General features: G+C 38.8%; 1 protein-coding gene across 2 annotated transcripts; it reads right to left on the bottom strand.

The window, feature by feature from the left end:
* Window positions 1-169: 169 nt before the first annotated feature.
* Window positions 170-26008, bottom strand: NASP (nuclear autoantigenic sperm protein). 2 transcript variants are annotated; one of them, XM_090269359.1, is made up of 15 exons: window positions 25832-26008; window positions 18559-18609; window positions 13409-13519; window positions 10913-10993; window positions 9590-9696; window positions 7976-8980; window positions 4115-4191; window positions 3149-3234; window positions 2959-3032; window positions 2402-2590; window positions 2119-2285; window positions 1472-1528; window positions 1276-1353; window positions 859-987; window positions 170-360 (listed from the first exon to the last, which is right to left on the bottom strand). In XM_090269359.1, exons 1-15 carry the CDS (start codon window positions 25888-25890, stop codon window positions 280-282), a joined length of 2352 nt encoding a protein of 783 aa, XP_090125485.1. In that variant the 5' UTR covers window positions 25891-26008; the 3' UTR covers window positions 170-279. The 2 variants fall into 2 exon arrangements, with proteins under 2 accessions (XP_090125485.1, XP_090125486.1); XM_090269360.1 differs by lacking the exon at window positions 7976-8980 and having other exon boundaries at window positions 25832-25998.
* Between the last annotated feature and the right edge of the window lie 1620 nt (window positions 26009-27628).

Raw genomic sequence — 27628 nt, 5'->3', positions numbered from 1 at the left:
AATATAGCACCATTGGGCCACCAGCCACAATCACCTACACATTAGACAGGCAGGAATTTGGATTAGAACTTTCAGAGATCAGTACAGAAAGGGGGAAAAAAATACCTTTGGCCACTCTAAAACTGGAGTGCTCAAAGGCAATATTTAAGAAAAAAATCATCAAAGCCTCAACCTTTACGTACAATCTTTATTGAAGTTATACAAAAAGAATCCCCCAAAAGTGAAAAAATACATTATATACAAAAACACTTTCCCTTGGAAGGAAGGCTCTGTTCCCTCTTAACATGCAGTGCTTTCAACTGTAGTTCCAGCCTCCACTGTCCCCTCCACTGCTGCCCGGCTTTCAGCCTGATTCTCAGCCTGGAAGATAAACAGGGAGCCTGGGCATAAGTGACCCTTGTTCAAACCATTCTATCATACAACTGAGTAGGCCTCAGTCAGAGGAAGTCAACAGGTCCCCTAAACTCCACTTTGCTCCCTATACTAATAGGGCAGTGACCAAAGTATAAAGCCATTTTCTTAAATACTCTGTAATAGGGTTGACAGAGCTAATGTTCACACATTACATGGAAAGGAGAAAGCAGAAGTGACCCAACGGTCTTGCCAAATAAGTGTCTTCTCATATATTCAATTAGAGGGGGACCTGTAGTATGTATATAGGATTCCATTTGTCAGCAAGACATCCTATATTCTATAACAAACTATTTTCCTTCATGACCTCACTGTTTTCATGAGGGTTACACTCAAGCAATCCAAACAGGCTCAAGGTGGGAAACATGCACTTGGGAGACTGGGTTCCCCAGGCCCTGAGCACAAGGGGAAATGAGGTAAGAGTCCAAGCCCTGCTTAACTGCCCACCTCCTCCTCCATGTTTTCCGAAACTTCATTTCCACTGTTGACCGCATCCCCATTGCCTCCGTTCATTTCCGGCTCTTGTTTGGCTTTCTTTGCATCATCTTTCCGGGGGCTGTCTTCCTCTGGTTTCCTCTAAAGATATAATTGTGTAGTCTTCACAAATGTGCTTAATATTTTTAAAAGGACAACTGCAAGACACTTCAGAATTCATAGCTCTAGCAGAAGCGTAGACTAGAAGGTCTGCTACTAAATGACTGTGAAAGAAAATGGGCGAGCTTCCAAAAATGGTCTGATTGGACCAATGTGAAAACTACTTTTACTTCCAAATCCTCACCACCTTTGCACCAGGTATTAGGAAAGGTACTCCTTGTGTATTTATAGAAAAGAAGAAATAAAGGAAGTGACTGAACATAGATTTACCTTCTTTCTGACAAGGTGGGAAATATCAGTCACACAATTTGAGGAGGACGCACCATCTGCTGGCTTTCTACTGGCAATCTGGCAAAAAGAAAGCCTTTGTTAGCAATGGTACAGCTATGTGAGACAAAAAGTGAGTCCTAACATTAAGTGACCAAAAACAAAACAAAACAAAACCAAACCTCACCTGAATACTCACCATGGAAACTGAAGAGCCTCCTCCACTAGGAGTGAAACCTGAAGTAGAGCTCTCTACCTGTGAACAATGACAAACCCTAGTGGGTCCCAGGATAAAACCCACCAGATCACTGACAGTCCTACAGGTACCCACTGTCCAAGCAACCAATACCTCAAATACCAGTGGTTCTGACACAGTAGCAACACTGTCTACCTCCTCTACCCATACCCGTCAGCTGCCACCCCCAACCTGGGGCTCAGGCAGAGTGTAGCTATTAAAACCCTGCACATCCTATTATCACCCTGACATCCTAGCACCTAAAGGCAGAGCCAGGCAATCTGGGGTAAAGCCTTCAATACCTCACTAATCTATACAGAGGAGTTCTCAAAAATGGAAATAGATAATTTACAATTGTTAAATAAGTACTATTAGAAGTAGTTAGCAAAAATGCCCATGGTCACTTAAGAGTAAATAGCAAAGAAGTCAAACCCAGTCTGGCTCCAGAGTTTATTCTCCTAAGTATCATACTATCACGTTCCCTCTGATCTCCAACTCCCTGGAAACCAAGTTTTAACTAAGATTCCTAGCAAACAGAACAGTAACACCATGATGCCTTCAATGATATCGAAAATAATATTAACAAAATTTTAAAAGGAAACCAAACCAACCAGAGTTGCTTTCAGAGCCAATTCAGCTACATTCCCACTACGCTGGGACTCCTTTGCATCTTCTATCTTCTCTCTAATTTCGGGTAGCAGTTCCTTCAGCTCCTCGATTTCTTTCTCATATTCAGTAGGTGATCCTTCAGCCTCCTTCATCTGCTCATTTAGTACAGCTACAAAGAACAGGCTGAAGTGATCAGTTAAGTTACCAGAAAACAATCCACTGTTTTAACCTTGTCAATTGCTGGATCCATCAAGATCACTGTGAAAACAGCTGATGCTCACTCACCCATTCTCTTCTCAATGACTTCAATAGATTTGCTGAACTGTGCCACTGCCTCATCATACTGAGAGTTGTACCCATAGGCCAAGCCCAGCTGGTAGTGGGTCTCTGCAAGGAGACGGTCATGGGCTTCCAGGTACTGCTCTTGCAGGTTTAGACAAGCCTGGAACTCCTCTACAGCTTGGACATAATTCTCTAATGAAGAGAAAAAGAAAAGCAACCAAATGAACAGCATTTAGTATTACAGCACTTCTAAATTTTAAACCGACCTGGGGAAATGCTCCCCCTGGTTTATGTTTCATCTTTTTTTGTAGTATCTCCATGAATTTTGATTATAAAAATATCAAAATGACTTAAAAAACCTACTAAAAGACTTTCAGTTAGAGTACCTTTTAAGAAGAGACTATCCACTGTTCTAGGGAGTGTAGAGAACCCAAACCTACTGTCCTTTTTAAAACCAAGTATCCATAATTTATGATCAAGCCTGATCTCAAGGAAATTTGTAAAAGACTGGTTTGGGGACAGTGGACATCAGGGGGAGAGTAAAATGGAAAATGTATTACCAGATTCAACACTAACTTCTCCAAGTTTAAGATGTGCCTGTGCAGCATAAAGCTGAGCTTCTTTTGTTTTTTGCCTAAAAGAAGAAAAAAATGATCAGAAACCTTAAGAAGCATTTGTCCAACCCTAGCTGGTTTCTGTTTTCAACCACCAACCCCCCAACCTGAGCCTAGAAGCACCAAGAGATTTTACCTCTTAAAAATGATCTTTGCTAAATCCAGCATATCCCAGGCAAGCTCTAGGTTCCCAATCTCCTCTTCTTCATTCTCTTGAAGCAACTAAAGTATATCCAAATCATTATGATTAGGCAGAAGTATATAAGACAAGCATCTTTAGATTACAAGCCTAAATACTGGGTTGGCCAAAAAGTCTAGTCTGTTTTTCCATAAAAGATACATTTTTCATTTTCACCAATAACTTTAATGACTGGATATTTTAAGTATGCTGGCTGTCTCCTGCTATTCGCTTCTAGTGGGTAGAGGCCAGGGGAGCTTCTGAACATTTTCCAATGCATAAGACAGCCCCATAGCAAAGAATTATTTGCCCAAAATGCCTAGTATCAAGAAACTTTGCAAACCACTATTGACATCTTCAATCAGTCGCAGCACTGTCTCCGTATACTGCACAATCTTTTTTTGCATTTCAGTTGTGGTTTTACCTTTCTTGAAATAGTAAAGCATAATATGCAAAAAATGTTGCATATTTTCTTCCATCTTCAGTACTAAAAAGGCTGCACAAAAATTCACCAATTTTCATAAGTTTTAAAAAAATGCATACTAATATGGGAACTGTCACAATACAATCTAATAAAATTATTCCACTACTGGAGCCATCATATGGAAAAAACTGAATGAACTCTTTGGTTAACTCAAAATAATATTACATCCTATACTAACTAGTAAACTACAGCCCTACAATAAGAAAGCAGAAGACGCCCTGTTAACCAAAAGGTTGCTGGTTTGATTCCTGGTCAGGGAACATGCCTGGGTTGCAGGCCAGGTCACTGGTTGGGGGCGGCGAGAGGCAACCACACATTGATGTTTCTCTCCCTCCCTGTCTTTTCCCCTACCTTCTCCTCTCTCTAAAAATAAATAAATTCTTAAAAAAAAAAAAGATTAAAAATAATAATAAAACAATGATACTGAACAAATAATTTACCTTGTTTTCAAGAACTGAATCATTTGGTGCTTCAGCCTTATCATTTTCTTTATCCTCCTCTTCTGAGCCCTCTGTTTCTGCAAGCAAAAATTCCTCAGTATTGAGAGTACTAAGGATATCTTCTGACTAGTCAAGAGTCCAATAAACATCTGTGAAATAATCTACATTCTGAGATAAGAAAGGGCAGATGCTAAATCAAATCAGCCAACATCTGAACTGGATATAAATAAGGTCAGTTTATTGTCTAATTCAAGTCTAATCTAAACTTAGATGCATAATCTTCTGGTACCTATGGTTCACACCCTCAACAATCAAAGGCCAAGTGTTTCTCTTCTGAAAGTCAATCTGGATCACTGGATGAAGACACATTAACTACTGCCTCTTATTCACTGGCTATAAGATTCCGTTTACTAGGCTAGAAGCAGTTGGAGGCATCCTCAGCCACTATTCCTGGCATCTTTAAGCCATGTGTTAGATAATACTAATAGGCTGAGAAATACCAAAAGTTAATTACTCCAGTCCATTCAGAGCAAGAATGCTGGACTAGCTTTCTCACAATAAAGCTGTGGAGAGAACAGCATAGCCTTTATCAACTCTCACCAATGAGCATGCCACATACACTCCAGCCAGCTCTAGCATGTACAGAATTTGAAAAGTACCACAACCAGTTATTTTATTCCAGCAACATGTTAAAATCTGCAGCCATAATAACACCATACTGACATATACTTACAAGTCAAGTGGCTATAAGGACAGGCTGCTAATAAATATCTCTACACGGCACATAAAGTTCAGAATGTCATGTAATTAAAATAGGCTTTTGGGGTACAAACAATTCCTCTATAGCAAACAAGCTCTATTTTATCAAGGGCCTTTTCTCCTATTTCTATTGACTATGTAATTTAGTACTTCTGAAATCCAAATACCCACCACCAAACACAATCATTTTTCCATATGCAAACTTCTAAGTGTGTCCCCTTGTGTTAAGACTAGATGAGTGATTTTATTGACTAGACAACAAAGCCTGTCCTCTAGCAGATTATGTAATGATAGGAGAAATGAATCTATGTAGGCTCATAAGAGACCTAAGAAAACACCTTATCTTCTCAATTTGCAGGTAAAATTGACTAGATGTCAGTATTCTATACTGTTCTTTTTTCCCTAAATCCTCACCAGAGGACATTTTCCATTGCTTTTAGAGATGAAGGAGGGTGAGGGAGAGAGGGCTGGGGGAGAAAGAAAGAAAGAAAGAAAGAGAGAGAGAGAGAGAGAGAGAGAGAGAGAGAGAGAGAGAATGAATGAATGAATGAATGTGAGAGAGAAACATCTATTGGATGCCGCCTTTTACAAATCCACAACTTGGGTATGTGCTCTGACTAGGAACCGGCAAGGCACTCCTATCAAGCCACACTGGCCAGGGGCTATACTGTTCTAAATGATCTGGTATCCTGTTCCTACACATACCAGAATGTTAGAAAATGATATCTAATTTGGCATAAAGTATCTTAATTATTTGTAGTTTTACATCAAGTTTCTAAATTAAAATTCTTACAACAGTGTGAGAAAAATACTGGTTTTTCATGAGGCATCTGTGCTACCTTCATGGAATGATGGAGAGGGAGCTAGGTTAATGAGAAAGCCGTAACTTTAAGACAATACCTTCCAACTTGGTAACTTTGTACCCAGGTATTAATGGGAATGCCCTGATGTCCATCAGAGAACTTTTAAAATATATTCCAAACTTCTTTGAAAATGGAAACTTAAGGTATTCCCATACTTCAGAGAAAAGGAAGACACTATTTTATACCATTTCTCTGATCTTGTAGCCCAAGGCAAAGTAAAAGCAATCTGCTGATTCTCTAGTTATTCTAAGCACTCTCAGAGGACAAAGTCAGATAACCACTACAGACTGACCAGTACAGTCCATCTGAGCATGGCGAAGCTTTATATCCAATATTAAAATTTTATTCCCTTACTAATCTCATCTAGCATGAAATTGGAAAAAACACCAGACCAATCTTTATTAGGGACATGAACAGTCTAAGAGGTGGTAAGAAATTGGGTTTTAAGAGAAAAATTACATGATTTCTGCAGACCAGTGTTGCCACATAAATTCCTGATAGGAGTTGGGTTAAGGGAGAAGATAAAAGTTGCCTTCTTCAGTATGAGGTTGCTTGGGGAAGAGCAATACATTCTAGTCAGATCTAGCGTTGGATTCCAGTATTATAACTTACTGTTTGACCCTAAACAACTCATGTAACCCTTAGCCTCAATATCCTTTATCACTCCAACTGGAGTAATGCTACTTATTACCTAGCATTATTTTGGAGTCAAAAGTAACATGTGAGAGAGTTCTAACAATGAATGTTACTGGTGATCCAGATGAATAATTTTTGAACAAACTGTGGAGAAATATGACATCTCTAGTGTAGCTTATTACTCAAAGTCTAATTTAAAGAGAGCCAACAGTGCTTTTTACTATCTTTGCTCACTATCATTAAAGATCAAGGCATGGAAGTTGTTAGCCCTGGCCAGGTAGCTCAGTTAGTTAGAGCATCAGCCCAATATGCCAAGGTTGCGAGTTCGATCCTGGTCAGGGCACATAGAAGAATCAACCAATGAATGCATAAAGTAAGTGCAACAAATTGATGTTCTCTCTCTCCCACCCTTCCCCCATCTCTACACAATGAATAAATAAAAAAATACATGGGAGATTTTAAAAATTGAGAAATTCAATTCTGTGCTTTTCCCATAAAGAAATTCGAAAACACATAAAACAGCCCAATGGTGATACCATTTAGCCAAATTCACTTCTGGTTACCGTGCCTTTGCTGGCTGGAGCGCAGAAACCTGCACAGAGGTTGAAGTTTATCAGAATGAGTTCTAAATAATGATAATGGGTCTTTAAAAATCTGAAACTTAAGAAAACTCTTGAAATAGTCTGTCAAGTATACGAACAATTAATTGGTATATACCTATGGTTATTAACACCGTTAGATGAAACTTATAAACAGTAGAATCCTCAAATGATAGTACAACTCAATTCAGACGTGCCAATTATGTAATTACTAATTAGAGGCTCATATATCTTAAATTGAATGAAAAGTAGACTAAATAATAGCATATAAAGAAAGCATCTACACTTTTAATAAAATGTTTGAGGTAACAAAAATTTCACTTTGGCAGAGAAAGCAAGCATAAAATGATGGAGAAAGCAGCAAGAGGATTAATGAAATTTTTGGTTATCTTTTGGAGGGGACTAATTTGATTAACGTGAATAGCCTCTAAGTACTTCCTGAAGACTAAAATTAAAGAGTCACCAGAATTCTTTCACTCTGGTAACACAGCCTTCAAGAGTTAACTACCTCCATTTAAATGGCATGCCTGCTTAAGTGTACCAGTTCAGTGGATTCTACTGCTCTTATCCTGCTTCCTAAAGCAGAGAAGAGGAACCATGTGAGCAGTAAGTAAAACAATCCAGAGGCATGCAAGTGAACATCCATTCAGCATTCTCTGCCAGCCTAGTCCATTAACTCTCTACCCACCCCAATCTACTCCCATCCACCTTTATTGGCCAGTATGGTACAAGTTACTAATAACTAGCCAAGTCTCAGAAATCAGAGGCCTATTTTGCAGTTAGTAAAAGCGTTAGTTTATAAGCCAGCTAAAGACAACCTTCTACTTTTGATTTAACTTGCTCAACTTATCACAACCTTCTTATCTACCCCCATTTTTATTTAGCCCTTTCTTAATCCAAAGGCAGACGGAAAATCCTGAATGGAAGGCTGACTTTTACCCATGATTAGTGAGTCAAATCCAGAATGTACTCCACCCACTGTAGCTCTGGCATATCCCGGTTACCTTCACCCTCTTTCATCTGTTCTTCTCTCTCCTGTGTTTCTTCATTAGCAGCTATCTTAACTTTGTCTTCAGGGGATTTCTCAGTAGCCCCCTGGGCTACCTTGGTCTCAAACCCATCTCCAGCTGCCTCAGACTCTTCTACAGACAGCTTAGTCTCCGCCTGGTTAGGAACCAACTGTGCCCTGACCTTCTCTTCTAGTCCTGAGCCATCTTTCATTTCTGCCAATCCCTCTGCACTAGTCGCTGGTTCAACAGGAGTCTGATCTCCTGCAGCTGACAGCCCATTGACTGCACCATCCTTAGGGAGAACACTGGCCTCCTGCCCAGGCTTCTCAGAGACATGTGATCCATCTTCTGTAGCCTCTGTTGTCACCTTTGGTGGCTCTTCAGCAGGAAGCACTTCTTGCTCTACCAGTTGCTCAAGAACAGCTTTTCCTGGATCATTTTCAGAATCAGCTACCTGCTCCTTTGGCTGATCCCCACCCACATCCACTGGCTTGACTGTTGAATCTATAGATTCTGTTTCTACCTCCACTGCAGTGCCCTGCTTTTCTAGAGTCACAATAGGCTGCTCTTCTGAAGCTTCTTTTGGCTTCTCCTCTATGCTTAGAATTATTTCTCCCTCCTTCTGCTTCTCCTGACCTCCTTTTTCTCTGTACTCTTCTTGGATGACAGTTGCAGATACTGATTTTCCTTCCTCAGCATCTGGTGCTTCCTTTTCTGGTTTCTCAGAAGTGACCTCAGCTTCAATCAGTCCTTCTGGTGCTGCTGCTCCTTTTGCCTCTTCAGTGGTTTTAGTTAAGTGATCTGGAGTTGATTCAACTTTTTCCTGTAGTTCCTCTGTAGGCTCACTTATATCCATATCTTCACTTTCACCCTTCTCCATTTCAGTCTCCTGTTCTTTACCAATTTCAGGCTTTACCAGAGATTTGTCTTCTGTTTTTTTTGCTTCCTTTTCTCCCATGGCGTCATAAACCTGTTCTCTCAACTCTTCCCTTGCTTCCTCTACATGGTTAAAGAACATGAAGCATAAACATGTCTTCGAGTTTAATGATAAACGCATAAATGGAAACTAAAAATACATTCCCTTTAAACCCTCAAACAACCTGGCTTAAGTTTTAGCAGATGGCCTACAAATTACCTGCCCCCTTGAGAAAAGCAAAGGGAAAGCCCCATCTAGCAGAGCAACTTATTGCGAAAGAAAACCAAGCTCCTTAAATTAGACGTTGTTATACTTGAGCACTCTGATTATCAGTTAGGTGGAGATGCCAAGTTTTACATCTGCTCCTAAACATTATAGCCAGAAGCCAAATTCAGCTTAGAAATTAACATTTAAATTTCTTACACACAAAAAATGTATAAGGGCTCTGAAAACACTGCTATTAAAATAACTGAGCTTCACAGACTTTTAAAATTTAGCTATCCTCTTACAAAAGTCTGCAGTCAGTTTCTGTAATCAGCAGCCTCTATCATGGTCTCCACCAGATGCAGGTTACCTATCACCCAGGCATCTCAGAAAGAGACCATCCAGAATAGTGAGGAGCCTTATTTCCACCACTTGTACACAAGAAATACACGTCGCATTTCTTGAATGCCACATGCAACTCCACATACCATCTGTGTTATCATTATTTTCTACCAGAGTTTCTTCTGTTTTTTCTCCTTCCTCCTCTTCCACATGCACACCTTCCAGGGCATTTCCCAATACACCATTCTCCATTCTAGGAGAACAAAAGGAAAAAGTACCAAAGGTGTGATGGCTAGAATGTTAACAAATTTTGAAAGACAGAAATTGTAGTCCCAAATTATAAAAGCAACAGAAGAGTAAGCAAATGCAGAGAATATAAGCTAGGTACTCCTGCAAAACTGCTCATATATATTAAGGCTGTGAGAGCACTGAAGGAAATAAGCATATCCTTCACTCAGTCAACTGAAAAGCACTGATGACTTTTATCAGAACAACAAAATGGGTATATATTTTCTTTACAATAGGGCTATAATATTTCCTCAAATGTCACATCTATTCACATTTCCATAAATGGCCGAAAACATTATGGCAAGATTTTCACGACAAATCACCAGTATGCGCCAAAACATTAGTTGACCAGAACTGAGATTAAAGAGATTATAGATAACTTACTAGATTTTTGTACCCTCAATGTTTTTTTTTTCTGGCGAATAAATTCTGGTGGAAAACACAACAAATTTATAATAGTTAAAACTACTTGTTTTATTTATTAAACATATGCACTAGGCTAGTGTATCAAATTGTCCTTCATTCAGTCCTTGTTAAGATCAATTATTTTAGAGTAGCTGAGAGTGCTTTTAAAGGTTTTCTCTCTATATTGGTCTTTGATAAATTACTGAGAGTTCACTAAAGGACAGGTCTGATTCTAATAACCCAAAGTCAAAACCTGAGTATAACTTTACTCTTTGCACCAAGTGCCTTTCAAAATGTCCATTAATATTTCATGTTCATTCTAACCCCATTCTTATCAGTCATACTTAAAAGTCATGTGAAATCTCAAACCAGTAAACAACTTAGTAAACAAGTAAACTAAAGCTTTTAACTAGACCATTATGTTGATACAAAATTTTGTGCTTTTGCCCTGACCAGGCAGCTTAAAGTTGGTTAGAGCATTGTTCCCATATGCCAAAGTTGCAGGTTTGATCCCCGTCAGGACACATGTCCCAGTTGTGGGCAGAACACAGCCAACTGATCAGCGTTTCTCTTGAATCAATGTTCCCGTCCCCCAAATAAAATACACCTTTAAATAAATAAATAAATAAATAAATAAATAAATAAGTAAGTAAGTAAGTAAGTAAGTAAGTGCAAAAACAAATCAGTGGTTCTCTGAGAAAATATGTTTTCTTTTTAGAGACAGAAAAACATCAAACAAAACATTCTACTTATAAATTGCAGCTTCAAAGACATACCTTGCCAACTCCAGAAGTGATTTCCCATAGAAAAAGAATGCTTCTCCACACTCATTAGCCGTCTCTCCATACTTCTTTCCTCTATAAAGAGAATAGACATTTAAGATCTGAATTAACATCTAGATGAAAACACCTATTTCTAGTTCTTTATAACATTTCTCCAGCAACACTTTCTAGGAAACCAATACACCCCCCTCTCTTGCTTTTTGATCAAGGTCAAATTTGATCAAGGTCAAAGAAACAGTACACGACGTTACTAAGTGTTGTCGGTTCTTCCTCCTCTCTATATATTGTATATTGTAAACGATACCAATTTGCTAGTTATTATATATAATACAAGAGCTAAACTACATATAGTTAGTTAGAGGACCTTTGGCAGGGACCTAAAGGATGAGTAAGGCCCATGGAAAAGCATCATGAAATATTTAAGAGTGCCTAGGAAGTTAAATCTCAGTGTCGTCTTAGAATTCTCATCTGTATAATGGAAATGTTAACAGCTGCGCAAAGACTTACTGCAGAACTGAGTGGATGTATATAAAAGCATGTAAAACAATGCTTAGAAATAAAGATTTATGTTTTTTAGCTATTATTATCTAGACAGTAGACAGTGAAGAAAGGAGAAAAATCATACAAGTATGATAAATGAGAAGGAGGTACTACATATAGATTAAGGAGACCGCTTTCATGGGAGTAAAGAATTGACAGAAGTCATAGAAAGTAAGGCCAACTACCAGGAATATTGTTTTAATTTTAAAAAAGAAAAGAAACTAAGCAAAATAGTGTGATGAAGGTCATATTTAATTAAGGGTAGTCTACTAGACTGGGACAGTGCATCTCAAATTTTCCTCCTTCCTAAACACCCTTAATAGCAGGACAGTGAGTATACTGATTACTCCAGGAATCTAGAGTAAGCTAAGAAGTGTTTCTTTGTGCTTAGTATTAAAAACTTAATTTTAGTATGTTACCTTATAAGATAACCATAAGTTTTTATACAAAAAATAACTAAATATTGTAACATCAAATAAAATTGGGCTCTACCCTTAGCACACCACTGAATACCAGAGCCCCAGTTCTTCAGGCCTGGGTGTTGTCAAAAGAAGTCAGAAGAACCAGGAGTCAGATGAGTTTATTGCAGGAATCCAGAAATAAATCCTAAGTTTCTGTTCTAGATGTTCAGAAGGGAAGTAAGGGATTGAGGGAAAAATGAACTGATACAATCCTGCTGACTGAATAAAAGGAATGAAAAAGACTCTTAATCACAGTGAGCCTCAACCTGAAACCTAGCTTTGTTATGAGTATTTGTTTTATTACGTTGACCAAAAAGTTCGTTTTGTTTTTTCCATATGGCTCTAGTACTGCTTAGTTGTCCCTAACTTCATTCAAAACAATTGTATTGACAGCTGTCATATTAGCGTTCATTTTTTTAAAAAAACATATCAAAATTGGTGAATTTTTGTTTAGCCAATTTAATATTGAAGATTAAAGAAGTAACATTTTTGGCTCATTATGCTTTATTATTTCAAGAAAGTTAAAAACACAACTGAAATACAAAAGATGATTTGTGCTGTGTATGGAGAAGGTACTGTGACTGATTGAAGCTATCAATAGTGATTTGTGGAAGTTTCTTGGTACTAGACATTTTGGTCAAATCATTCTTTGCTGTGGAGCTATCTTTTGCAGAAGATGTTTAGCAGCACCCCTGACCTCTACCCACTAGAAGTTAATAGCAGGAGATGGCCAGCATACTTAAAATATCCAATCAATAAAGTTATTGGTGAAAATGAAAAAAAATGTCTTTTACTTTATGGAAAAAAACAGACTTTTGGCCAACCCGATATAAGGAGGGTTTCTTCAGCTCAGCTGTAATTAACGCAATCAACTAATTAACCACGTTTACTTCAACTACTATTGGTAATAGGATCTTAGAGGAAACTAGCTGAAACCAAGGCATAAGATGAAAGGCTAATGCTTGAAGATTTTAACTTTCTCAGAGTACAGAGGTACATTCAAGCCCTTGGTTAAAATAATCAGTTTTTATACATTGAGCTAACCTGTTTCCTCAAAATATTGATAAATACGGTCACCTAGTGGCAACTACCAAATTCCTAGCAGTTATAACATATAAAGTGCTAAGAGTCTATCAAAAGTACTGTGCTAATAAATAATAACATTAGTGGTAGGCTGACCAACCATCACAGCTTGTTTGAGACTGAGTTTCCCCAAAGAACTTCCAGTGCTAAAATTGGAAAAGTCCTGGAACATACATACAAGTTGGTCACTGTAATTAGTAGTGCCTAGAAAACAAATCACCTTACTCAGGAAAATCAAAGGCAAATAAAATTGCTCAGTTATATGTAGGTTTTAGTTATGAATTCCCATATGAAAAATAATCATCTCTTAAAATTCTTGCACTTTATATTTTTTTCATAAAATAACCTTTTGACTCAAGTGTATTAGGAACACAGAATCACATCATAAGCAAAACACAGTACTTACAAAAGACTGGCAGCTTCCTGGAATGCATTGACAGCTGCTGGAATATCCCCCATCACTAGATGTTTCTGTCCTAAACCTAACAGCTTCTTAGCTTCACTATCCACATCCAGACTACAAGAAAAAAATTTCAGTGTCAAATACATTTTAAAATAAACATTAAGAAAAAAATTTCTACATTTAAAGCACAACTTTAATCCCATGAACTACCCTTGCAAAATTTAGCTAATTCACATTTATCACTATAAAGTGAAGTCATACAGCAAATTGTACTAACTAAAAAAAGAAATCAGCCCTGATTGGTGTGGCTCTGTGGGTTGGACATCATCCCTGCAAACTGAAAGGTCCTGGTTCGATTCTGGTCAGGGAACATGCCTGTGTTGCAGGTCAGGTCCCCAACTGAGAGGAGCGAGAGGCAAGAAAGGGATGTATGTCTCCAGCACCTGTTTCTCTCCCTCTTGCTCTCTCCCATTATAGATGAATAAAGGGATATTCACATGCAAACAAGTGAACCTCACACCATATACAAAAGTTAACCAGAAATGGATCAGACTTTGTAAATGAAAGGTTTAAAAAAAAAAGAAAGAAAGAAAGCCCTAGCTGGTGGGCTCTGTGGACTTAGCACCAGCCTGTAAACGGAAGGTTCACAGGTCTGGCTCCCAGTTGGAGGTGCATGGGAGGCAAAGGATGGATATTCCTTTCCCTCTCTTTCTCCCACCCTTCCCCTCTCTCAAACAAATAAATAAGCTTTAAAAAATATATATATCATAAAGCTTCTTGAATATAGGAGTAAGTCTTGAGTAACTGAGTTTGATAAATACCTCTTAAATAGAAAAACACAAAGTATAAAAATAATCAATAAGCCAGACAGACCATTAAAACAAAAACCTTATGCTTTTTGAGAGACATTTATAAAAATAGTCTCCATACTTGAACTTAGACTGGGAGGAAATATATGCAAAAATCATGGGTCTAATACAAAAGATTCGTATCTTATATAAAAAACCCTGACTAAAATAATCCAATAAGAAGAGGGAAAATACTCCTGGCTGGTATGGATCAGTGGATTGATTGAGTGTTGGCCTACAAACCAAAGGGTAGCCATAGCCAGTTCGATTCCCGGGTCAGGGCACATGCATGGGTTGCAGGCCAGGTCCCCAGTTGGGGGTGTGTGAAAGGCAACCACACATTGATGTTTCTCTCCTTTTCTTTCTCCCTCCTTTCCCATCTTTCTAAAAATAAATAAAATATTTTAAAAGAATGTTCATAGGCTGAACGGAAGATAAATGCAACAAGAATAAATATAAATTTTATATTTAAGTACAAAAGTCACCAAAACTATCAGATACAAAAACATATACGGCAGAACAGCACATATTTTCAAAAAAACGGGTATTTCAGCTATTTATCAGCCAAAATATCTTGTGGCTTCCTCCAACAACATACATTTTCTTATATTACCTATGACATACGACTGCTCAAAACTGCAGAGCAATGATTGGTTAAGACAAGAAATAATCCCAGGTGGTTATGCATGGGAATTAGAATTTTCTGCCTTTGTGGAACATATCTACAGGGGAGTAAAAAGGGCTAATGGTCTTCCAATTATAAAAATAGTTTTGATCTCAAAGGAACTCTGAAAGGGTCTTGGGGACCCCAAGGGTATACAGATTAGATTATACACTGAAAACTGCTGAATAAGAACATGGACTGACATCCAAAGAGAATACGAGGTCTGTCTGGGGAAAGTCCAACCATTGTTAATATAAGAAGTTTGTGCAACATCCATATAACCTGGCAGCCAAGGAGAGTGGACTGGAATGCACATATATGAACAATGACGACTTCATCATACTGGTCAGTGGGGGCAATAGACACCGTTCAGAAACCAAAACCAAAATCACCATCGAAAGGGAAGGGACTGCAAACCTTTGATGAGATTCAGAAAAAAGGGACAAGGTAGCTGATGGTGACTGGGAGAACTGTCAGGGTCCAAGGTGCCTACTTTGAAGGGGACTAAGGTATCATTGTCCTATGTACAATGTTTCTTGTATCTTCTTCAATAAATGTCTCTCTTTTTCATATTACATGGCTGGATACCTTCTGGACAGACCTCGTATGTAGGTACAGATTTACGGTAAAGAAATTTCTCTCACTAAATAACCACACACACAAAAAACCATGAAAGCTCGAGAGATGGGGTGTAGGTGAGGGGATAAAAGGATGAGCAAAAGGAAAAAGGATTCATAGACAATGACAACAGTGTGTTGATTGCTAGAGGGAGGGTGGTATGAGGGGACTAAATGGTAATGGAAAAATATAATAAAGATTAAATTTAAAAAATAACCAAAACAAAGTAAAACCATCAAGTAAGAAGTGATGGTATTGAATGCTTAAGAAAATGTTAAAGAAAAAGTTGGTTAGCAGAATGGCAAAGTAACTTGACCAGAGAAATGTGATATAACTGCCAGGCAATACTAAACATCCACTTCAGGCACCGTGGCCAGATAGATAGCAAGGTTGTGGTTTGATCCCTGATCAGGGCACATACAAGAACCAACCAATGAATGCATAAGTAAGTGGAATAACAAATCAATGTTTCTACCTCTGTTTCCTTCTTCTCGCTCTTTAAAAAGTAATTTTTAAAAATCCACTTCAGGCCAGTTGTTATACATTTTTAATGGAACTAGTCATGCTTTTTCCAACCATCCTTTTTATTTCTTCCAGAATCAGTGTTATGCTCTTAAAAAAAAAAGTGAATGCCTATAACATTGATAATTACCAATCAGCACTGTGTTGTTTACCTCTTATGCTCAGTCCTCCCAAAATTTAAATACTATGGTATATTCCAAAAATAAACCTCTAAAAATGCTTATGTGAATGTGTTTAAGACCAATCCCAAGCAGTGTTCCTTCTACCCTAAAACCAGACTGACTCACAAATCATTAATTAGGTAGTCATGACAAGGGGATTTTAGATACAACATGAAAACATATTCTACAGAATTCGTAATTTTATTCACTTCTGCTCATTTTCTTTTTCTTAATCATGCCAGATTTTAGTAATCTTTCTCAAAGGAGGGATTTTATATTTATTTGTACTTTTTACTTCTTTTCAATCACATTCATTTTAGCTTTCATCTTTAAATTCCCTCTTCCTAATTTTGGTTTACTTTGCTGTTTTTTCTTTCCTAATTTCTTAAGGTAAAAAAATAACTTTATTTTTGACATTATCTTCTTTAATAATGAAAACATTTACGATATAAATGTTTTCTGAGTATAGTTAGTTTTCACTGTGACATTTGGATTTTGTTAAAAATGTTTCTTCAATAGTTTTATAGATATTTTATAATTTTGTTTTGGTTTATGGTCTTTTTTTACATTATTTTTAACTTTATTGGATTAAGAAAGGAGGATGTGGTTTTACAATGTTAAGGTTTTCTTTGTAGTCAAATATGACTGATTTTTGTAAATATTTTATGGGCACCCAAAAATGTTTTATTATTTGAGAGATATTAAATTCTATACACAGCTGATAAAAAAAGAAACCATAAAAAGTGGGGCAACTGTAATAGAAAAATAAATCAAAGATTTTTTAAAAGAAAAAAAGAAAGAAGGAAAGAAACATAAAATAATAAGTCTCTTAAAAAACACATGCAGAGCCCTGGTTGATCTGGCTCATTGGATTTAGTGCCAGCCTGCAAAGCAAGTGTCACCAGTTCAACTCCCAATCAGAACACATGCCTGGGTTACGGGCCAGGTCCCCAGTTGGGGGCGTGCGAGAGGCTACCTACCACACATGGATGTTTCTCTCTTTCTCCCCTCCCTGCCCCTCCCTCTAAAAATAAACATAAAATCTTAAAATAAAATAAAAAGTGCAGGTATCCCGTAGCAGGATTAAAGAGAATGTCAAAGAGTGATTCTCAACCTAAGGGAGCTTAAGAATTATCAAGAAACTTTCCCAAAATACACAAACCTGAATTCTACCTCAAGCTTAATGAATAAAATTTCTAGAGATACAACCCAGGTATCAACCTTTTAGATAAGCTTTCTAGTTATTACCTCATGTTAAAAACCATGATCACATGAAGAGGGGGAAGTTACATGGAAGTAGATATGGGCTCAATATAAAATTTAAAATATTTATCCCTGGCCAGGTAGTTCAGCTGATTTAGACTATCACCCCAATTTGCCACGGTTCGATCCCTGGTCAGGGCACATACAAGAATCAAACATCACTTCTCGGCCTTTAGGCTAAGATCAAGAGAAGAATCAATGACTGCATAAATAAGTGGAAGAACAAATCAGTGTTTCTCTAAAAATTAACGGAAAAAAAACTTCTCAATTAAAAATTTATTAAACTACAATAATGTCAAAATTGAAAATGGCAACCTTACAAAAAGAGAGCTGTATTGGAAGAAGTTTCTAAGAATACATTAGCATTTCTCAGGCATGTTGTATACTGAGTAAGGAGCAGAACTAAATAACTTGCAATTCTAGTATTTTAATCAAATGCAAAACCTGAAGACATCATTGTCAGGACTCCAGACACTAAATTACAAACAAGTTAACTTATATTTGGTCTTACTTATTACCTATTCAAATAATGAAACTGAATTGTTTAGGAGAGCCTATAGAAGAGGAAGCCCTCTAATAGCACTGGTATTATATGGTTTGTTAGGATTTGTTGTGGCTGGCCTTGGATATTTTTTGTTAACTAGTAGAATCAGAAGATCATGTGATGTTGGAGGAGGCGGATTTATATTGTTGACTTTTAGGATACTGGTCCCATTGCAGGTATAATTATGCAAAGCTAAGAATCCAGGAAAGAATCTCCAGAGAAGGAATTAAAAATAAGATTTTATATAAAAGTACTTACCTTGATCCCAAAAGAAAACAAACCAGCAACAAAGGCAGCAACTGAGGCAGTTGCGCATAAAAACCCAAATACAACTCAGTGATGTCAGTGTGAACGAAGCTGAGATCAACCATGTAAAACATCATATGTACCATAAGGCTTTCAATGAAGTAAATAAAAAGTATGTGTAAGTTATAAATAGACAATAATAATGAAACTAACTGCCCTCAAGTTATATAGCTCTTATAATTTATGTTGCAGATATAAATCTAATTGTACCATGTAAGTGTTCTCACCTCTCCACTTTATCTGCAGAGGTAGAAGGAGCAGGAACATCTTCTTCAATTCTGTAATGAAAAATTAAGGGGGGAAAAGTACAAATGGAGGTTATACTAAACCTGAAAATTAAATGTTAAAAAATATATACCATTTATTAAAAGCCCAACATGATACTAAAATCATAATATTTACTTACAGTATCAAATTTAATCCTACTCATTCGAATACTCACTAAATGCTTATTTGCTAGCCATGAGGTATACTACAAACAAGAGTCTGTTAGCTTTGAGTTTATGATCAGATGAAAGAGAATGCAGTTATCTGTTATAATGCAATATAAGCATTCCTATAAACCTCATTCTATAGAACTCAAAATAAGCTTAAAAAAAAAAAGAAGCAAAGTTTCTCAGAACACTCATTATTGAAAGTCCTAATAAGTATCTTTAAAACATTTTATAATTGTGTTTACTGAAAAAGTCTAGAAATAATGATCAACTCTATAGCAATGAGTACCCCTAACAACCACACTCTATTCCTGAAAATATATTTCTCACTAAAAGAAACCAAGACTCCATTGAGACACAATTCTAAGCTGGAAAAGAGAAAAGTACAAAGATGAGTCTGGGACTGAATCACATGCCAGAAGTCATGCAAAAAGAAATTACAGCCCTGTGATTTATCATTTTTTACTGAACGCCCATCTGCACTGACCAGTTGGTTGGGCGTCAACCCAAAGTGAAAAAAGGCCAGTCAGGGCACATGCCTGGGTTGCAGGTTCAGTCTCCAGTTGTGGGAGAGGCAGAGGATTGATGTTTCTCTCTCCAGCTTTCTCCTTCCCTTCCCCTCTAAGAATAAATCAACTAAAAAATTTATTTATTCTTAGAGAGAGGAGAAAAAGGGGGAGAAACATTGATGTGTGAGAGAAACATCAACTGGTTTCCTCTTGTACTCCCCCAGCTGGGGACCTGGCCCTCAACTCAGGCATGTGCCTCGACCAGGAATCAACCAGCGACCTTTTGGTTCAAAGGCTGACAATCAGTCCACTGAGCTACACCAGCCAGGGCAAATCAAATTTTTAAAAAGAGGAATTATAAAGGAAATATGGGGAATCCAGAGGAAAGCATAGGGTTCTGTCTGCTTGACATGTTTCATAGTAATTTACAAATATATTACACAAGTATATCCAGGAATCACCCTAATAACCCACAGGCCAAAAGAAAGGACAAATTAAGCATCAACAAGATAACGCAACAAATTAAAAACGTCAAATATGTTTACATCCACAAGTTCTCAATGATACAAAAACAAAAAACTCATTAGTCATCTTTGGAGAATGATAGAACTCTGCATTATTTTGAAAATTGGTAAACACAGTATTCCCTCACTTATTGGGGGCATTACTTTCTAGATCCCCCTATGATAGGTGAAAATCCGCGAAGTAGGAACCTTACATTTATTTTAGTATTTATATATATTTTAAGGCTTTATAAACCCTCCCCACACACTTATAAACTGTTCCCAGTCCCTTATTAACCTTTTCCACATTTATGAACATTACTTATGTTCTTAAACATATTCTACTCTTAAACCTACGTAACTTTTAACAACATGTATACAGTATTGCAAAATCCCACGATATAACAAAAAATCCGCACTAAATCATTAAATTTAATATTTTTAAAAATCCCGCAATACAGTGAGTCCACACTATAGAGAGGGACTACGGTAAAGGGAAAGAAGAATTTACCCTTTACAATACAATTGTATGTAATACCTCAGTAGGTTTCAAGACAGTTATGACTTAAGTTACTGCTTAGGAACCCTACAGAGATTGACACCCTTCATTTGATATTAATTTAAATCCTTGCCATTTTTACCTGCTTCATCATCAGTTTTCACCTATATCCCAAAGGCAACATTTGGGTAAGGACATATATCATTTATACATGTGTCCTCGAGCCCTAGCCAGGTAGCTCAGTTGGTTGGTCCTCATCCCAATCCGCCTTCTAACCCAGTCAGGACATATACAAAAACAACCAATGAATGCGTGGATTAAGTGGAACAAATCTAGGTTTCCACCCTTCCCCAAAAATCAATTAAAAAATTTTTTTAAATAAATAAAGTGTCCATAAAGCACACCAGAGCTTAAGTCAAGGACCATTACACTGCAAATGAGTTCTTAAAGAGTGCTGTCAGCTGTGGTGGTGAAATGGAGAAAAAAATACAGTTGGCCCTGGCTGGTGTGTCTCAGTGGATTGAGAGCCATCCTGCGAACTGAAAGGTGTGGCAGTTGGATTCCCAGTCAGAGCACATGCCTAGGTTGCAGGCCGGGTCTCAGCTGGGGTATGCAAGAAGCAACCACACAATGTTTCTCACTCTCTCTCCCTTCCTTTCTCTCTAAAAGTAAATAAATAAAATCTTTAAAAAAAAGTATTGTTCTATAACAATCTCATGTCATTCCTCTGAATTTAAAACAGTGGTAAGAGGCAACTTTTCTATTAAGTACCAACAACTCAGAAGCACTAAGTTAGAATTAGAGTACTATAGAAAAAAAAAAAAAAGAAATTAAAAGATTGAAGTATGAGAGAAAAAAAGCTGTAAAAATAAGTATTTTCCCATATAGACAACTACTGAAATCTCCCCAAAAGGTTAAAATACACACAACAAATAGAACTGAGTCAATTAGTTTTTCACACTTGGACTTTATTAGCTACACCAAATTTATGAAAATTGATAATGTAAAAGGAGGGGAGACCCAAAAAAACCTAGAATTATCTTCTGGAGGGCAGGTCTCTTCTTGTAGTACAGGCTTCCCCCACTAGGTGAGTGTTCTAGGAACCCATCTGTATCAGCGCACCAGCTGGCAATTGTTGTGAAAGGCTGCACTCGACTTCATAATTTTTTTTTGAAGACTCTTTTCAATGCATTTGCCCATTTCACGATGGGTGATTTAAGAACGCACCTGCCTACACCACGCTGAGTGTTTAGCAGTTTGACCAAAAAATAGCATGACCCTGTCTCCCAAGAGACTTTTGCTTATTTCCCTGGATGAAAAAAGTCCTCAAAGGGAAACATTTTGTTGATGTGGAAAAAGGGAAACAAAAAATGGCAAAGTACTAAAAGGCATCAAAACCAATAAATTCAAAACATGAGCAATGAAAAAATGTCTCAATATGTGTATTGCGTCAAAAGGAGAGCGCTTTGGCCCTGGCTGGTGTGGCTCAGTGGATTGAGCACTGACTGGCCTGTGAACCAAGGAATTGTTGGTTCACTTCGCGGTCAGGGCACATGCCTGGGTTATGGGCCAGGTCCCCAGTTGGGGCATGAGAGGCAACAGATAGATGTGTAATTTATTTATTCTTAGAGGAGAAAGAGGAGAGAAACATCAATGTGTGAGATTGATGTGGTTTTTTCACCCTCTCTTTCTCGCTCCCTCCTCCCTTCCCCTCTAAGAATAAACAAACTTAAAAAAAAAAAAAAAAAAAAACATGTAAGGGATACACAACTTTTTATAAATAAGTAGTTTTTTGGGTCCTCCCCTCGTATATGTATACGGATGAAACAAATCAATAATTAAAAGAGCTTACTCAATTCAATAAGTAAATGTAAAAGGCATTTCAGTACCTACTATATATGCTAAGTATTGGAGACAAGAAGTCTCCAACGAAACTTAAGCAGAGGGGACAACTTATTTAGAAGCCCGAAGGCAGAAGTGATTAAATGCCAAGAAGGGACTAACTATATTGGAATCTGAGTCCTAGAACATTCTTTATAGAGATAAAAGTTGTCAGTTACTTTCAGCAGAATCCAAACTCTTTGCTTGTAACTCCTAATCCTTTTGTAGATACTACACTGATTTACAAATTTGATGAAATCCCTGAGGAATGGGAGGAAAACAGGTTGAAAATAAGCAGATTTCATGGTTAGAGCCAGGATAAGGCACAATTTAAAAGGCAGTACTTTTAGCAGCAGGTAAGCAAGCAGATCTGCCCAGAACCCTGAAATGGCCTGGTATCTTTATCCATCCACAAACATTTTATCATAGTTATGTTCAATAGAAGTTATTCTGGCCAAATTGTAGCATAAAGCTTCTCAAATTACCTGTGGTTGAAAGATCAGCTTTTTAAAAATTTCCAATGTGTTAAGAAGTGGAGTTTCTATAAAATACTTACAACAGAAATGTCAGAGTAATGTTAAATTTGTTTCTAAATGCAGACTCCAATTTTTTATACTTATCTCTGCAGACCAGTAAAAACAGTTCCCAAACCAACACAATGTGATAGAACACTAATGTCCAAATAGTGCGTGAGTACTAAAAATAAATATTAACTCTGTACATACATGCTACGAAGATTCAGGCACCAATGGCAACAAGGATACCCAAAAATGTTTTGTACCCCACACAGGTGAGAGATGAGGTGCAATGCTATTTAACTATCTGTGATAGCCACCATTCACCTAGGGAAACCAGATTCACCTTCCCACTTAAATAACTTTAAAAGGGGGGAGGGGCCAAAATACACAGAACATCATGCTATCAACTTTAAACAACAGCTGCTTACTTTAAGGGAAAATTCACTACAATCCCCACCATTTCATTTTCCCTTATCTGGGCTTCAAGGCTTAGCCCTGCTACAGAATATGCAAACTGCTAAATTCTAGTGACTGTTTAGAAACTAGAAAAGGAGAAAGGAGGAGTCCAGAATTTTTTATTTCTGGGGTTGGAACAGCATTATCTAACCAAAATAAGATACAAGAACAGAATTCATTAGTGAAAATTGAGGGGTTAAGTATTAAGACCAGTTGATTTGAGGTGGTTATGGAACATGAAAAACATTCAACTGGCAATTCAGGGCAAACATGACTAAAGACATAGCATGTGCAGGGCCTATTTTCATTTAATTCTCCCCCACACAAAAAAACCCTTATGGCAGGTGGCAATATTCCTATTTTACAGATAAGTAACAACCAATTACATAGATGACTTCGTAACCTATGTGACCCCCCATCACAACTCATACTATGTCCCAATTTCCTATTGACTTTCTGTACTTCCCACCAGGATTTAGCTCTAAGGAAAGAAACATGTCTATTTTTTCCTAGCTGTAGCCTAGAACCAAGCACAAGGCCTGGCACTTAAATCATTACTTGGTAGAACTTTATTACTGAGCTAACCCACTTATTTTTAACACCTTCTAAAGCAACAGATAAGGAGCTCAGGAATTAAGATAGTGAAGCCAAAATTCTATGTATCACATCGGACTTCCACTTTCTGAACTTTCTCATTCCTTCTCACCACTACAATACAAACCATTTATATCCTTTGTTTTCTAACATAAACATAAATTCAAACTAGTCAGAAAGCTAGTTATAATGAGGACTGATTTAGCATTCAATCTTTGATTACTTTTAGCAATTGTTTAACTGGCGTGAGGAACAGAAGCCATATTGAAGCTTTTCACAGATGCAAAAACTGTGGCCCAACATCACTACCTGAGCAATTAAGTTGGTATTAAAAAAACTGAATTGAAATTTATTTCCCATTCCACTTTTTCTCTACTGGTTTGGAAATTACACGTTTTTATTCTTTCAATGGTTATGCTGAAATTATAATGTGCATTCTTATTAAAGTCTAAACTCCAAAAGCATTTTCTTTACCCTCCCCCTTCAATGCCTTAAGCACTTTACCTGTGAATAGCCCAAACACTTAACTGAGGAATGGTGCCCCTATTGTTCTCTCAGACTAGCTAATTAAGTTTTCAGGTAATTTCCTTAGGTGGGTAATGACAAAATAAACACCTGAAATACTAGTTTAATGCAGACTCTACAGCTTATTAATTTGGAATTAATTTCGGCATTCCGATCGTGACTGACTTTTCTCACCTACAGCAGAGAACTACTTCACGATATACTCACATGGATCAAATATAAACATTCAAAAAGACCCAAAAAGTGATAGGTGGCACAGGTAGAGATAAACCTCTGGTAACTGTACATGTACTAACACAATCATAAAGTGTAAGGCTAAAAGGAAAAAGGACTCACAGATATGGACAACAGTGTGGTGATTGCTGGGGGGGGGAGGAAGTATAAGGGGACTAAATAGTAACGAGAAAAAAATACAATAAAGATTAAACTTAAAACGAAAATAAGGGTATAGAAGTAGATCAATTATAAAAACCGCACAGCAACTTTTCCCTGTATAGCAGAGACAGCTAACTTCTAAAGTGCAGAAAGAAAAATTAACAAGGTCCCTATAAAATAAGGGAAGACTGGAAAGTCAGACTTATTAGATGGAAAAGAGCATTTGTTTTCTGTAATGAATGGAGTGTTCCATTCATTTATTCAAAAAATATCTCAAGTCTGAGTGGCACTGTGCTTTCAAAACGGTATCTCCCAGCGTTCCCTCCAGTCATTCTACTACACTTGGCGCATATACTGCTCGTTCATGTGACAACCAGACACCGCTACACTGCGTAAAGCCGACGTAGCGCCAGGCGATGCAGCTTCGCATCCCGAAGAAGCCCCAGAAGCAGCCTCTCTCGCTAAAACTCCCAAAGTCGAAAGAACCACGATGCAAACCGAAGAACTTGGCTAGCAGAAGGCAGGAGGCCACGAGGTGAGCCAACTGACCGCAAGAAACAAGATGCAAGGCGCCCCACTGCGGAAGTCCTACGCTCCGGCCACCCAGCCCTAAACAATGGAAGTTTTCCCGCCTCCTCAAGGCTCCTCCCCCTGCTCCAGAGCCGGCGGAGACCAGCGAACACTGGCGCAAGATCCCGCCCCCGAGAGGCTCCGCCCACCCCGGACCCCACGGGTCCATGCTGTCCTGCAGGGTTTTGCTTTTTTTTTTCCCTTTGGCGCCAAATCTCTTACTGGTTATTTTCTCAGGTTGTTTGGGGATCCCACTTAAGTCACTCGCCAGGAGTGCGGGGATAGTTGGGGCGTGAGGGCACGCAGGCGCGCTAGGGCCCCACCTCCCCGCCGTTAGCCCCGGGCCAAGGAAGGAAGAAAAGGGGCTGGTGATGGAAACAGCTGCCGCTGCCCCCGGCAAGATGGCGGCCGCGGAAAGCAGGGCAGGGGGCGCCAGCCAACCGGCGTAACTGCTAATGCGCGAGGCTCTCTCCAAGGGGTGGGATACTCCAGTGCCCAGGCCTCCCCGAACAGCAACGGTTGTTTATTGGGAGGCAAGCCCTCCAACCCACCGGTCTCTCATTCCGGGGAGCACCAGTCTCCCACCCCCTCCCCGTGGACTGGCCAGTGCCTCAAGCTCTCCGTAGTCCCGCTTACTTGTCGGCAGAAACCAGCTCCGCAGTGATGGCGGCAGTGGCTGTGGCCTCTCCGTCCATCCTTCCCCTGAGGTGGTGGGCCAGCGGACGGAATACACCCTGTGAGAAAACGGGGAATTTGGGACGACAGAAACTAATACAGGGACAGAAAATGGCAGATTGGAGACCCCGCGCGCCTGGGCCCTCTTATATATCAGGGCCCTTCGCCCCGCCCATCCACTTCCGGATCCTCCCCCTCCGGTTTAAAGGGCCAGAATTCAACCCAGTCAAGCCCCAGGATACCCACTCCCTCGCTTCTTATTCCGCGGGGTACCTTTACTTTCTGGTCTGCTTTCCCCCAGAAAAGCAACTCCCACTGTCCCTAGCAAGTCGCGTAGGAACTGGAATCTTGGTACTACAACTCCTTACTGGGAATCAACCAGCAGCTTCCACAGAAAGGGAAGCTGGTGCTGCTCTGCATTTTCGGAGCGGGAAGTCGAGGGTCTGATTCCGGTCCGAATAATCTGGGAAACTGTCGTAACGGATGGACACGCAAGAGCCGAGCACGGGCATAGTAGCAACGGCTAGAACTGATCTTGGTAAGAGACGCGTGGTTGTGAGCCTCAGCAACAACTGACCGAAGGAAATCGTATTCTAGGATTGGCTACCGCTGAAACTACCGCGCTTGATTCAAAGCTCAGTTCTGCGCCGGTACGCGGCTAGCTCCGCCCTGTTAGCCCGCCCTCTTCGACTGGCCCAATCCACTGACGCCATCCTTTTAGGCCCTACCCAGACTCCAAATCTGACTAGCTTAGGGTTCCCAGCTCTTTACCCTCCACTCATTGCTAAGATATATTTGCTTACTACGCGCGAGGGTACTGTGATTAGACACTTTAAGCTATTAGCAGTCTTATTTAATCTTTAATTGTTATTCTATTACAGTTGTCCCAATTTTTACCCCGTTACTCTCCCCCGCCCCCCTCCCACAGCCAATCACCACCCTGTAGTCCACGTCCATGGCTCATTTATACATGTTCCTTGTTGTCTTATTTAATCTTAACGCTACTAGTCAGATCGGTGTTTTCGACCCCATTTGGTAGAAATAGAAACCAAGGTTTAGGAAAGGTGTGATTTGCTCAGAAAATTACAAGCCAAGTCAGTTATGGAAAGCAATGCTCCTCATTTCCTCCACCTGAGTGGAAGATAATTGGCAGGCTGAAATGGTTGCACTTCCCCACAACTGGAACATCATCCATAACATTCCACCATGGCCTTGCCTACATTGATCAAAATAGGATTTTATTTACATCCAGATTCAGGCCTACTGAAAAAGATTCCTGGAGAGAATTCTTATTTCAGTCTGTCAAGGCTTAGGCAGCTTGAAATCTTTGAGGGTACAGAGATGAACCTGAAAATGCCAATTCCTGTGAACAAACAGACATGGACTCCTCCGTTATTAGCTGGGTGACCTGAGCCAAGTCATGTAACATTTTAGATTAAATGTAAAATGAGGACAATATTAGTGTACACCCATTAAGGATATTGTGAGAATTAGAGGTAATAACAATAAGCACTGTGCCTGGCTCATGCTACCACAGTGTGATGACATGGTGACTGGAGGGTTTGGGTGAGGGAAAGGGAAGAAATCTCTCCAGAGTCCTTAAAGCCAGGGCTAGGGCCTGAATAACCCAGTCCAGTAACTTGTGTGACCCATGCATCCATTAAACTAATATTCACTGAGCAATTATGATGTGCAAAGCTTTGTACTAGGTCCTGAGGACAAAAGACATGGTCTCTGCCTTTGAAAAACTCAGTTTTA

Source organism: Furipterus horrens, unplaced genomic scaffold (assembly GCF_987537825.1).
Source record: "Furipterus horrens unplaced genomic scaffold, mFurHor1.1.pri manual_scaffold_3, whole genome shotgun sequence".
Classification (NCBI taxonomy): Eukaryota; Metazoa; Chordata; class Mammalia; order Chiroptera; family Furipteridae; genus Furipterus; species Furipterus horrens.
This window is presented reverse-complemented; position numbering and strand designations above follow the sequence as displayed.

Coding starts and splice junctions, on each gene's coding strand:
- NASP (XM_090269359.1), bottom strand. CDS start 25,890: ATGGACGGAGAGGCCACAGCCACTGCCGCCATCACTGCGGAGCTGGTT. Junction 3,235..4,114: donor ATTCAGTTCTTGAAAACAAG/GTAAATTATTTG, acceptor GATATACTTTAG/TTGCTTCAAGAGAATGAAGA. Junction 3,033..3,148: donor GCAAAGATCATTTTTAAGAG/GTAAAATCTCTT, acceptor TTCTTCTTTTAG/GCAAAAAACAAAAGAAGCTC.